The following is a 13,730-nucleotide window of genomic DNA, read 5'->3' on the forward strand; positions in this document are numbered from 1 at the left end:
TGTTTGTTTGTTTGTTTTAGGTCACTGTTCCACATTTTCTCCCACTATCTCCAGAGTCTTTTAATCTGACCCTTTTCAGAACAGTTAGTGGTGTTAAGCGAGCATCATCTAGTTTTTCTGGTTTGTGAGACTGGTGTTTGCATGGTTCAGTAGCCATTGGACTAATTCTTTCCATGTATCTTTTATTTTCATTACTCTTCTTCCTCTTGGTGGGAAGAGACCAATAGTTGGGCCTACCTGAGATGGCTTCTCTGAAGCATTTAAGACCCTAGTCACTACTCCCCACAGTAGGGTGTAGCACATTGTCTCTGTGAACTATGGTATGCCAATTGACCTTGGTGTCCCCCAAGACTATGATCCCGATCCCCAAGGCTTAGTGACTCATTCCCTCAATGTATTTGGTCATGTCCAAGATGTCCGTAACTTTATCCCTTATGTGTTCATCCATGTTCACGGATATATTTGCCGCAAAATCAAATACGCTTCTATGGCTATCTTCTGTCACATTTATACATGTATGGGTATACTCCCAATCTCTCTCCCACACCTGGTCAGCATATGTGTCTATACAAGCATCGACCTGTAGATCCCCAATATTGCATCATTGTACATATAACAGCATTTGCCTCTGTTGCCTTCCAGTTATAAACTGTTGCCTCTCTTGTAAATCTCCCAGCCTCCCTCTGCCCCATCACGTTTCCTAACCCCTTTCTTATTGTGTGTTGCCTTCTTCTTCACCAAAGTGAGTACTTGTCTACCCTCTAGCTCATGGCTCCCCCTCCCTTTCATCTCCTACCCCTGGTAATCGTCAAAGAATGTGTCTTTCCCGTTGAAAGCCTCTTCTTGTCTTTTTATATTGCTGGTCTCTCACACGCAGCCGTCCTTTTTGTGTTTGAGTGATTTCCCTTAGCCGATTGTCCTCCAAGTTCGCCAATGCTGCGAGCTGTCTCCCGGATTCAGGAGTCTTTCATGTTGCACAGTATTCTATTGTGTGCACGTTCCAAAAGTTTCTTTTTAATTATTAATTCCTCCCCTGATGGGCACACGGGTGGTTTCCATCTTTTTGCTGTTAAAAATAGAGCTGCAGTGAACATGCTGTGTGTATATCCATTCACGTCACAGCCCTTATTTCTCTAGGATATCCAGCAAGTAGAAGGATGGCTGGGCCGTATGGCATCTCTAATCCCCACTTCCTTAGGCGGCGCCACCCCTACCTTCCACCGTGTTGCACCATCTGACAGCCCCACTGGCAGCGTATGCGGTTATAGCCTCTCTGTGCCCTTGCCAGCATTTGTTGTTCTCTGTTTTTTTAATTTGCTATTAGATGTTGGGGTGAGGTGGTCTCCTGTTTTGATTTGCGTCTCTTGAATGGATGATGATCACGAGCATTTCTCCCTTTGTCTCGGCCACCTGAATGTCTCTTTTGGTGAAGTGTCTGTTTGGCGAAGTGTCCGTGAGGGTTTTCCTCTTTTTCACTGATCATTTGCCAGAAACGGATCCCTCCTGATAACACGTCCAAAGTCTGAGACATGAGGAACATTCTGGCTGTGCGTCCTCCAGGGCAAATTGATTCATTCTTTCGACAGTTGTAGGTATAATGTTCTTTTTTGACACCAAGTTCAAATGCATCATTTCTTCTTCAGTCTTCCTAATTCATTGTCCAGCTTTTGCGGGCCTTTGAGGCGGTGGAGAACACTTGGCTGTGGTCAAGCCCACCTTAGCCCCCAAGAGATCGCTTCACTTTTTAATCCTTGAAAGAGGTCTTTCGCCACAGATTTGCCCAATGCAGTATGATACCCTTTGATTTTATTATTATTATTATTATTATTTTGCCCTTTGATTCCTTGACTGCTGCATTGGTGGGCATGGAGAGCAAATCCAACTGAAAGGAGGTCCTGGACAAGCCCAGCCTGGTCTCCATGGATCTGTCAGCTGTTGTCTATTGGAACAGGGATGAGGGTTTTTGTTGCCTTTACACTGAGTTCTAATCCCTGCTGAAGGTTGTAGGCTTTGGCCTTCAGCTGTTCCTGCTCTTGGCTTCCAGCAAGCATCAGCTACATATTGCAGATGGTTCTTGTACATCCCTTCGATCCCGATGCTGCATTCTTCTTCATACAGTCCAGTTTTTGTTTGTTTGTTTTTTCCCATTGTTAGCTCCACATACAGATGGAATAAATATAGTGAAAGGGCACAATCCTGATATACTCCTTTTGCTGACTGTAAGCCATGCATACCCCCTTGTTCTGTTCAACCGACTGCCTGTTGGTCTATGGACAGGTTCTCTGTGTGCCTAATTCAGTGCTCTGGAATCACCATTGTCCCCAATGGCATCCACAGTTTGTTCTGACTCACACAGTTGAATGCCTTTGCATAGTCAACGCAACACAAGTCATTGTCTCTGCTTTCAATCAGGATCCACCTGAGGTCAGTAATGATCTCCCTCATTCCACATCATTATCTTAATTGTGCTTGAGTTTCTGGCAGTTCTCTGTCGATGTTCTGCTGCAGCTATTTTTTAATTATCTTCAGCAAAACTTACTGGAGTGTGATATTAATAATATTGTCCAATAATTCTCGCATTTATGTTGCAATTTCAGGAAATAAAACCCATCTGGAATATATCTTATTAAAAAGCCACTTTGGGCTCTGCTTGCAACACAGATACTACGACTGCCATCATTGAGTTGAGCAAGCAGGTTTCTTCTAAGTCTGAAGTTTCTCCTGTATTATATTTGCTTTTACAATCAGCTGTCCTGAATTCTAAAAAGTCAGTAGGCCCACCGACTCCTTGCTTAGTCATCTCTGCTCTGATAGTATCAGCGATCAGACACAGGGAAAACACCCCCAGCAAACATTTTCAAACAGCTTTACAGCCCTTAAACCAAGTGCAATGAGAGGTTTTTTCCCTCTTTGTTTTCAGCCAGGGATAAAATAAGCCAGACCAACATTCCTTTTATGATGAGGATTTGATTGTTTCTCTGATGAAAATCTAAGACTTCACTGACATGCCCTGCATTTGTAAGGCTTGGGCAGCAGCTCTTTCACAAAGAAAAGCCCAGGCCCCAAGGCAGGAAATGCTGTGTCCTGGTGAGTTAGCAAGCTAGTGAGGGAGCAAAGGGTAACACAGGGTGACCCCAGACCACAGGCTGGGTGACGTGCTCTTGTTCCAGGGCAGGAGAGAAAGGCTGACTGTGCGTGTCAGCCATCATTGAGATGGGGCCTCATTTTCAGAAGAGAGGAGTGACAAGGAGGCAGGACGAGTGGCATGTTGAATGCATCACATTCACCTCAAGTAGAGCACTGACGTGTACAGACAGTCAGTTGGCTCTGGGAAACGAGGAGACATTCCTGAAGGTTGGAGAATGGGCTATGGATGTGGCCCCCCAGGTTATTGAAAATAGGATGGCACGTGCTAATTTGCCAGCACTGCCACATCTCTCTTCCACCTATATTTGTTTTTCTTGCAGTGGATGACAGCACGGGAGTGATTAACTGTATCTGCTGGAAGAAGAGCAATCCTGAGTTCTTATCAGGTAATTCACTCCATTGATCACATTCCCTTACTGCGCTGCTCTCAGCGGACATTCCTCAAGAGGAGATGCAGGCTGAGAGTTGCACCCTTGTCCACTAACGAGTTACGCTGATCGTGAAGCATTGGGCCCAGAGCTTTGGCTGCTCTGAACACTGACTCCATGAGAGGAGAGCCCGTTGTTTTTCTTTCTCCCATCTCTTTGGGGCTGTTTTCCTGCTGAGTCTATGGGAATGTAAATAGGACACTGGGAGGTTTCCATCATTCATATTTATCATGTCATTAAAATAAGGTGACCAGATTTTAACATTGGTAAAGCGGGACACCAGCGGGACACCATTGATAAAACTCATATTCTGGCGAAATAGCCACATGGCAGCCGAAAACCATATACCCTAGCTTTTCATGCATTCTTTCCAAAAATCAGGACTTTTTTTTTTTTAATCAGGACTTTTTTAAAACGCCACGGGACGCGGGACAAATTGTTAGAAATTGGGACTGTCCCACCAAAAGCGGGACATCTGGTCACCTTACATTAACATTATGTACGTCAAGATGTTTTAGGCCAAGTGTCTAGGCATACCAACATTCCTTTGCAAGTTGTCGACGGGTGCAGTGGGAGAGAGATGAGGCTTTCTACTCCTGGAAGAGTTCCCCTCTGGGAACTCCAGAAGGCAGGTCTACCCTGCCCTCCAGGATCACTTCGAGTCTGAACCAGCTGGACGGCAGTAAGTTTGGTTTGGGGAGATTGTGGTCTCAACAAAAATGCCACGCCATGTTGGCTGTAAAGAAACTACAGAAACGGGGACCTTCTCTTTGTTGTTGTTTCAAACCTCGTCCTGCATGAATACTCAAAATATGTCGCTTAGTCTGCATCAGATATCTGTGTCTATTTCCGTGTGTTGTACGTGGTGAGTGCCTTACACTTGGAGTCGTTTCTTCTTGCCTGTTTGCCATTGCACAAGGAAATGGTCAGGATCTCACCTTCCTGGGTAGACAATACTGCCTGGTGTAATGCTCTTTAATTTTCTCATGTTCTTATGTTGAGAATATGGCCATGGGTTTCACATAGCTTTGAGATTCCGATTTCCTAATATGAAGACATTTAAATCAATGGCGCTAATTTGTCTAGGAAGTTCCGTAATTAAAAACAAAACAAAACACAAAAAAGACACCAGAGGTTTTTTTTAATTTAAATGCCTTATAGGTAAAAGACATAAACCTATTTGATAACCGGAGTTGGGATTTTCATATATGCCTAGGCTATTTAAATCATTTGCAGATTTATGGTTGTTGATACAATCTTTCATTAGAAGGTATAATTTGATTGTAGATACTTGCCTCAGATATGGAAGACGTCAGCAAACTTTTTATACAAAAGGCCAGAGTGTAAAAAATTTTAACCTTTTGAGCCCTGTCATCTGGGTCTCAACTATTGAACTTTACCATTGTATCATAAAAGCCAGCACAGGCAGTAATACATAAATAAAGGGTCTGACTGTGTTCCAACATAAATTTCATTTACCTGGGACCAGAAGAACTGGATGGTGCTCGGTTCCCACTGGCAACCATTCTGATCAGGACCACGGTAGCGAGGCCCTGCAGGAATGGAAGGACAAAGGGAGCAGACCTTAAATTCTGATACGCCTCGACTGAGTGGATCAGTTGAAACTAGAGGCACTCTTTAAACACGGACCTGAAATTCTTCTTTAAGGTCACCTTGGAGTGAAACAACATTTTGGAATAAACTATAGGATGAAAATAAAGGAACATATCTGTAAATTCCAGTGCCCCATTGGAAAACCCAAAGGTCATCAATTAGTACTCTGAGACAAAGGTGAGATGGTAGGGGGCAGGGCAGTTAGAGCGCCCGAAACAGGCCCACCAGCACATGGTGAAAGGGAACATGGCCATCTCTGGGACGAGATGACTAATGCACTGAACAGTGTGTGTAGAAATGCTCCAACGGGAACCGACCCTGCCGTGCAAACGTCCTCGGAGAATACAATAGAACGTTATTTAAAAGAAATGTATTTACAGAAAATAGGCTCTGGGCTGGTTTGGCCCTCTGGCTGTAGTTTATTAAGCCCCGTTTTAGATCATGTTTTAATTTTCAAAATGAACTCTGAGTTCATTAAAGACAGTTAAGTGCATTTAAGCAATCTCATCATGAATATCATAAAATTCACATGCTTGGTAATTTTTTTAGTTAACCGAAACAACTCTTACTAATGAGAGTGAGCCTTTGAAAGTATCCCTCAGCAGATGCATAAACGCACTGTCCCAGCGGGTGGCTTTAATTGGAACCTACTGTGAGGCTTTAAACAGTGGGAACGGGACAGGGAGGGCGCCCGAAAAAGATTCTCCTCATCTGATGCATGAAGTTATGTCTTAAATTATTCCTGACTAGCCTGTTCTCTCCTTTTAGTTTAATCGCCCACAATTTAAAAGCTTTCCATAGACAAGTGGCCAGTGAAGGCTCATTGTTAAGATTACATTTAGTCTGAGTGAAGATCCCGTTGGAGCCAGTTAGGGTATAAGAATATAACGCTGACTCATGAGTGTCATGTTGAGGGTACCATTTGGATTCCGTGTTGAGAGCAAAGTGAAGAAAGCTTAGACTTTCATAGTAGACTCTTCCAAGGGCTCATCGGTCAGGCTGAGATAGGCTACTTAAAATAGGATCCTGTCAGGCTCAGCCATCTCATGCTGTTCATTAATCACACAGCTTGGGCCCCTCTCTCAGTGGTCCGGCGCACCCTTGAAATAAAAGCTGGGCCTGTCTTCCTCAGCCACCAGTCGGATTGAGTCAGGGGGCCTCGATGACTGCCTGTCATTTCTGAAGATGAAATTTAGAAATATCTTTACAATTCAGGCTAGACTAGAAGAGGACATGGAGCTAGGAACCCAGATGGAGTAGACTTTTAAAAAGAAATTTATTTTCTTTTTTGCTGCTGTTGAGAATGTATACGGTAGAACAGATCCTAGTTCAAACATCTCCACACGCACCGCCCAGGACCCTGATGACTCCGTTCTTCAATTGTGCAGCCATTTCACCTGCTTCAGCTTGCTCCACCCCGTCTTCCAAAGGGCAGTGGTCAGTTTGGCCTTAACTAGACGATCTTAAAAGAGCATCATGCTGAAGGCAGACTTTCTTTACTAGTTAAGCTAAACTGTCGTCTGGAAGACCTTAAGGCAGATTTTGTTTTAAAGCTTAAGTTTCGGGGATCCATCCAGCTTCCATGGCTTCAGGCATTCTGAATTCCCTGACAACTTGAAATTCTAGTCTGTATTTTCCCCCCTTTTGATCAAGAATCTCCTGTACAGTCTTTGATCTGCATGTTCCATAATGGAGGACGGGCACCGTTTCGTTCTTCTGGTCTCGTGGCAAAGGACAGAGTGATTCATGAAGGTGATTAGCCACATATTCCACTTCTTTCTCTCACCCCTGCCACTCCTGCCTCTGTTGCGCCCTGTGACTAGAGACCAGTTGTTGTGCTTCTGGGCCAAAGCTTTTAAGACCCCGCACACTACATAATCAAGTAAGAAGTAGAACAGAAACACTCAACACATGGGATGTCCCATGAAAACAGCACCCTAAGAAACTGAATCCCGTGAAGTCTTTGGTTGGTCATAAGCAGGCTCTGTTCCTGCTTTTATTTGTTATAAATATATCTATCATGCAAGGAATAACCTTTTAAAATGTAGACTTTCTTAAGACTATGAAAAATGAGCCATGGACTGAGAGAAAATCTTTGTAAAGCACCTATCTGATAAAAGACTTGTATTCAAGTTATATGAAGAACACTTGGAACATTAAGAGACAATCCATTTCAAAAATTATCTGAATAGACTAAGGTGACCAGATTTAAAGCGGGACACCATTGATCGGGGGTGGGAGGTGGGGGGGTTCTTGATTAAAAATTTGGTCTTTATGGACCAAATAGACAGTTCCCTAGCTTGTCGTGCATTCTTTCAAAAAATCGAGACTTTTTAAAAACGCCAAAAATCGCGACTGTCCCGCCAAAAGCGGAACGTCTGGTCACCTTAAAATAGACATTTCGTTATACCTGGCAAATAAACACAGGAAAAGATACACTATGTCATATGTCATTACCCCAAACCAACAGCTGTTGAGTTGATGCCAGCCCCCTGTGACCCGAAACTGGGTTTCTGTAAAATTTTGCAGGCCTAGAAAGCCTCATTTTTCACCCAAGGAGCAGCTGGTGGGTTTGAACTGTCAACCTTGTGCTTAGCAGACCAGTGCTTGCCTAACGGCAACTCCAGGGCTCCTTGCTATGTCCCTAGGAAAATGCATATTAGAACAACCACCCTACACACATTAGAATATATTAGAATTAATGATGTCCAGTACACTGACAACACCAAATGCTGATGAGAATGGAGAGCAGTAGGAACTCTCGTTCATTCCTAATGGAAATGCAAAATATAGACACTTTGGGGGACATTCTGGAAGGGTTTTTTTTTTTTTTAAGTTTAATAGATGACCCAGAAATTGTACCCCCTGTTAATTTCAGCCAAATAGGCTGTAAAATCATGTCTACACAGAGGCAGTATACACATGCCCCTTGGCCCCAAATTGGACGTAACCAAGCTATCCTTCAGTAGCTGGATGGACATGCAAACGATGGTGCAGCGATCGATCGAGATCCATGAGAGATTAAGCTAGGAAAGGACCTGGAAGAACTTACATGCCGAGTGAGACTGGAAAGAAGCCAGTCTGCATAAACCGGACTCTGTGGTTCTGTTCTGGAGAAGGCAAACTGCAGCAGCAGCAGCAGCAGCAGCAAACAGATCCCTGGTCGGCTGAGGCACAGGGAAGGAGGGGGGCAATCGGTGAAGAAGCACAGGGCATTTCAAGGACAGGGAGACCCTTCTGCATGAGAATGTAATGGTGGATCCGGGACATTTGTCAAAGCTCAGAACTGTGAAGTAGAGTGAGCTCTAAGGTAAGCTCTTGGCTCTAGTTAATATAATGTGTCCATATCAGTCCATCAGTTGCAAGAAATCGACCACAGTAATAGAAGATATCAATCATAATAGGAATGGGTTAGGTGCGGGCCTGCTTGCTAACCACAAGGTCAGCAGTTCAAATACACTAGTTACTCTGTAGGAGAAAGATGAGACTGTGTACTCCCATACATTTGGGAACCTTATATAGGGTCTGTATGAGTCGGAATTGACTCGATGGCATGGTGTGGTTGCAGAGAGCAGAGGAAATATATGAGAATTCTGCCCTTTCTGCATACTTTTTTTCTATAAGACTAAAAGCACTCTAAAAAATAGTGTATCCAAATAATTATAATAATAATAATTATTTAATCCTTTCTAAAAACAACTTAGTAATCTAAGTAGCAGTAATGCTAATTGGGTCCAGGTTCTTAGGTATTGGTTACTGATACACCAAGTTCTATAAGATCTCTAAATTGCTGTTTCCTGTGGTAGAGTAGATATATTTAGATGAATGGCTCTGTATAGTACCAGGTCTTAGTTATCAAAACTCTATTTGGTTATAAAATAGAAAATTTGATGACTAGATCAAAAGAGGTACTCATTATATTATAGTTTGTCTAAGTAGAACTAATACTAGAAATCCTACTACCATTAGTTCCTGAGTGGCAGAAATGGTTACTATCAGAAGCTAACAGAGTTGATATTTCAAGTCCATCCAGAGTGACCTTGAAAGGGTGACCTGGCAATCCCCTTTCAAAACATCAGCCATTAGAAGCTCGATGAAGCATAATTCTGTTCTGACACACAAGAGGTCATCATGCGTAGACTTGATTTGAGAGCAACTGGCAGTGGGGTTGCTGGCGGTGGCATATGCTAAACCAGGAATACATCAGTGGGATGGATATAAACCAGCATTTAGCACATCCTGGTGACTTGGCTCGAAAACAGTATTTTGTAAGAGATGGACCTGTCTAGCAGCTTACATGAAATAATCTAAGGGAGACGGTTGGCGTTTCATATGGTAAACTCCCATACCTTCCTCCTGTAGTCCTGAAAGGTACCATCAGCCATAGACAGATGGAGTAAACATTTTTCCTTTTTTTTTTTTTTTTTCAAAATAAGTAAAATCAAATGAACATTTTTTTAAAAAAGCAATGGAATGAGAATAACATAAGAAATAAACCGACATTGTTTTCCCGAGTTTTACAGAATTAACAAAGTATTGATAAGAGCTGAAGAGCATGCACCTAAGGAAATACAGGGCGTAAATGATCTTACAACACACATGCACAGCCTGTGCTTTAAGCACAAAATAAAACCATATGGGATTTACTTACTGCTATTCCAGAAACCCTGCAAGTGTGTGGCTTTATTTTCTGACAGTTCTGGAGCCAGAGGTCCAGGCAGGGTCTCAGTGGCGTTGACTCCTTCCTTGCTTCATTGGCAGTCCTCTCGTGGCGTTGGTCTTTGCCTGGGCAAGTGCATGTCGTGTGTCTGCGCTGCTCTTTATGTAATTCAGAAGTGATTAGTTCTAGGATCCACCCCACACTAGTGTAGCCTCAGAATGATTACATTAGATTGTATTGTAGAGGGTGATTACACTGCATTACAACAGATACCAGGTGATTACATTATGTTACATTATATCCACAGGTCTAGAGGTCAGGATTGGAAAACATATTTGAGGGGGACACAATTCCATTCCTAACCCTATGTGTGAGGTCAGCCTCACATCTGGATGGGTCCTAAGAGGTGGTTGTGTAATTGAAGGGAAGAAATTAACAGACAGATAAAAGTTTTGGGGTGCTCACTTTTCGCATGGCTTCAGAACCAGGACCAGGCAGGAAGAGATTGTATTCTCCTATCACCTTATATACTCTCAGGGCATGCAAACCACTCTAGTTACAGGTAATCACATAGGTAACAAAGTGGGCTGTGCCCTAACCCTAAAGGTCCCTGAGTTCATCGGAAGAGTAACCTGACACCAGTGCTGAGGGCAGGTGAGGGGGAGTGACTGTCCCCCAAGGAAGATCAATCATAACACGTCTGCTCAGATAGATAAAGCTGCCTTGTGCTTGTAAGAGGTAACTTTAAGGCAGCACTATTATGCGAAGATATTGTGGGGATTATTTTTAATTATGAGAATGTGATTGGGAGAAGGCTTCTCTCCACCCAGAATCCTGGCCTCCCAGGCGTCTTAAAATAGGAGAATAAAGAATTTGTCCAAATACACTCTCTTCCCATTCCTCAGTTTCTCACACCTACGTATCTGATAAGCTAAAGTGAGTGAAGCCATTGTAGGATCTGTCAATGTGCACATATTGCCAGTGTCACCATGGGAAAGAAATGGCAGTTATTTGTTTCTGGAAACGAGCCTGCTAATAGACACGAAGCTTTCAGTTCCTTCTTCCAGGATTGTGCTGTTCTTACTCTCAAATGAAACTAAACTCACTGCCATCGAGTTGATGCTGACTCACAGTGACCCCAAGGGCAGGGGACAGCTGCCCCATGAGTTTCCAAGACTCTAACTATTTACAGGAGTAGGAAGCCCGTCTTTCCTTTTTTTTGCGGGGTGGGGGGTGGGGGGTGTTTGGTGAGGAGGGTAAGCAGCTGGTGGTTTTGAACTGCTGACCTTTCGGATCACATCCCAATGCATAACCTCACACATGTTACATAGAGATTGTGTTGCAATTTCTCTCTTTCTTTCCAGCCCAAACAGCTACAGCTGCCCCAAGCACAGCAAGAGAGCTGAGCATAACCTCACAGCTTAAGAAGTTGCAAGACACCATTGAGCAGAGAACAAAGATAGATATCGGAGACCTTCTGCACATCCGAGGCTATATCCGCACGTACAGAGAAGCCCGCGAGGTCCATGCCACCGTGTATTGTAAGCACGAGAGCTTTCTGCACACACGCTGTCATTCTGGAGTGTGCCTCATAAGCTCTTTTTAGCTAAAAGGCAAACTTCCAAAATTTCAAATAAGAAAATTTAACTATTTAATGGCAGAAATTATATTGCACAACATGCTTTTCTAATTTAATGTAATTTTTTAAGAGAAAGTTTCAATAATGATAGAAAACGAATGACTTACTAAATGTATAATGGTCTTGTTTTCTTTTGGACAGCTGAGTAGAGTTCTCAAAGGTGCAAGTGAGTTGGGAACTCCAGAGTTTGAGGTTTCAGGTGCTTATCCATTAAAGCAAAGTGTTCTTATGCTTCGAAATGGTAGAGATTTCTGGAATCCCATTGAGTCTACTAACTTTGAAAGGAACAGCTAACCAGAACGATGAGAGTCGCATATTATCTGAGCAATACTCCTTGGTTGTCCATTTGAAATCTCAAGGAAGGTCCCTGCTATGCACCAGAGTGACAGGTCGATGTGTTTGCTTGTGTGCTTTGTCTGTTCCTAAGTCACTCATTGGCAAAGTCTTTGATGCGTGGGGAGCTGGTTCCAGCTCACAGGAAGGCTGGGACCACTTAGTGCACGTAGGCTGATGGTCCTGGGAGCACCCTCTTCCTTGTCCTCCCAGCAGCCGAGGGACATGGGAAAGAACGGATTTGTGTATCATTTCTGTGGCTTCCTTTCCCCCCTGTGGCCTATTAGATAAAGTGGACGATCCAGTGTGGAGCATTCAGATTGCAAGGATGCTTGAGGTACCTGCTGTCTACCGGAAAGTTTATGACCAGCCTTGCCAGAGCCCCACCCTAGAGAAAGCAGAGGCGCTGAGGTACGTGACAGCTAATCCCCATTGTGGTAGGCCTTGGTGCAATGGTACAGACTTTCTAGAACTGTTGGGAGGAAGATTAGTGTGTGCATGATTGGAGGCCCTGAAGAAGGGGGAAGCACAGAAAAAGCATTTGAAGAAATCATGACAGAATTTTTTTTTTCTTTCAAATTTCATGAAATTTCTAAACACACGGATCCAGGGGCTCCACAAAGAGCCAAGAAATGACACCAGGGTAAATAATAATGGTAATAATAATTTCCTCCACAGGTTCACAACCAGGGATCGTCTTGCCCTGTCAGGGGACATTTGGTTATGTCTAGAGTTTTAAATTTAAACAATTTTTTTCTTTTTAATTGCCCTTGCTTGGCGGATTCTACTGGCATCTAGTGAGTAGAGGCCAAACATACTGCAAAATATCCTGAAGATCAGAGGACAGCCCCCAACAACTAAGCACTATCCAGCCCCCAAATTCAGTAGCACTGAAATTAAGAAAAGCTGATGGGATATCATTATCAAAACACTTAAAAGCCACTGCTGAAGAGAAATCTTAAAATTATATCCTTGTTGTGTGTTCCTCATTCCTGACAAATGTAGAAAGTGAATTATGCAGGAATGCATGACTTTTTGTAAACCATGCACCAAATGGCAAATTAAATGGAGTGCAGCACCTAGAAGCAAAGGTGCCTGGGCCATCAGCGCTGCTGAAAGCAGCTTCCAGAACTCAGGGCTGGTGGGTCCCATTCTACAGGAACTCGGTGGCCCATTGTGTGGAGGCAATGATCAAGGCAATTAAAAGCATATGTAGCAGAGCAAATGGTTTTCCATTGCAAGTACCAAGGGAAGTCAAAAAGTATTGTTTTAGAAAATCATGGAAACCTTTATTAAACAAAAATAGTGAAATAGGTAGCTATCGTTTCTCAGCATATCCTCCATCGAGGGCTGTACTTTCTGAAAGATTTGTTTCCATCTCTCTAACCCTCTCCCGATTCTATGCCCTTTGGTTTCTACCACATGAAAGCTCAAATCATGCTCCTTGGAAGTGTTATATGCGTTTTGGAAGCAAAAAGAAGGCTAGAAGGGCAAGATCAGGGCTGTAGGGTAGCGGGGAACAGTCCCCAGTGAGATTCTCATAAGACAGCCCTTGGCATCCCTGAAGGGTGAGCAGGTACATTTGGTGATGGGGAAAAGGTATCGGTGCAACTTTCCTGGTCTTTTTTTCTCACCAGTGCAATTTATCATGTCATTAAAACTTGTGGATAATACGCCCCATGATGGTGTTGTATCTTGTGAGAAAAATCTGTCAAGATCACCCCTTTGGCATGCCGCCAGACAGGCATCACCCCTCTGAGCCCATCTCTCTGCCTTGAATTGAACTGGCCCCGGCAGATGTCACTGTTTTGATCAGACCTTTTTAAAAGTACCCTAATGAGACCAGGCAAGTACATCACTGAGAGAACTTGCCTGTAGCCATCCACTGACGGCAGAGATATGTGGAAAC

General features: G+C 43.4%; 1 protein-coding gene across 1 annotated transcript in view; it reads left to right on the forward strand.

Annotated features, from left to right (window-relative positions):
* Nucleotides 1-13,730, forward strand: part of STN1 (STN1 subunit of CST complex) — a 36,742-nt gene that overhangs the window by 5,996 nt on the left and 17,016 nt on the right. The window contains exons 4-6 of the mRNA XM_045291553.1: nucleotides 3,468-3,533; nucleotides 11,214-11,390; nucleotides 12,109-12,232. Of these exons, the coding sequence (XP_045147488.1) occupies nucleotides 3,468-3,533; nucleotides 11,214-11,390; nucleotides 12,109-12,232 (367 nt within the window). The remainder of the gene's footprint in view (nucleotides 1-3,467; nucleotides 3,534-11,213; nucleotides 11,391-12,108; nucleotides 12,233-13,730) is intronic.

This window comes from Echinops telfairi, unplaced genomic scaffold (assembly GCF_000313985.2).
Source record: "Echinops telfairi isolate 266 unplaced genomic scaffold, ASM31398v2 ScPeMD7_70;HRSCAF=299, whole genome shotgun sequence".
Taxonomy (NCBI): Eukaryota; Metazoa; Chordata; class Mammalia; order Afrosoricida; family Tenrecidae; genus Echinops; species Echinops telfairi.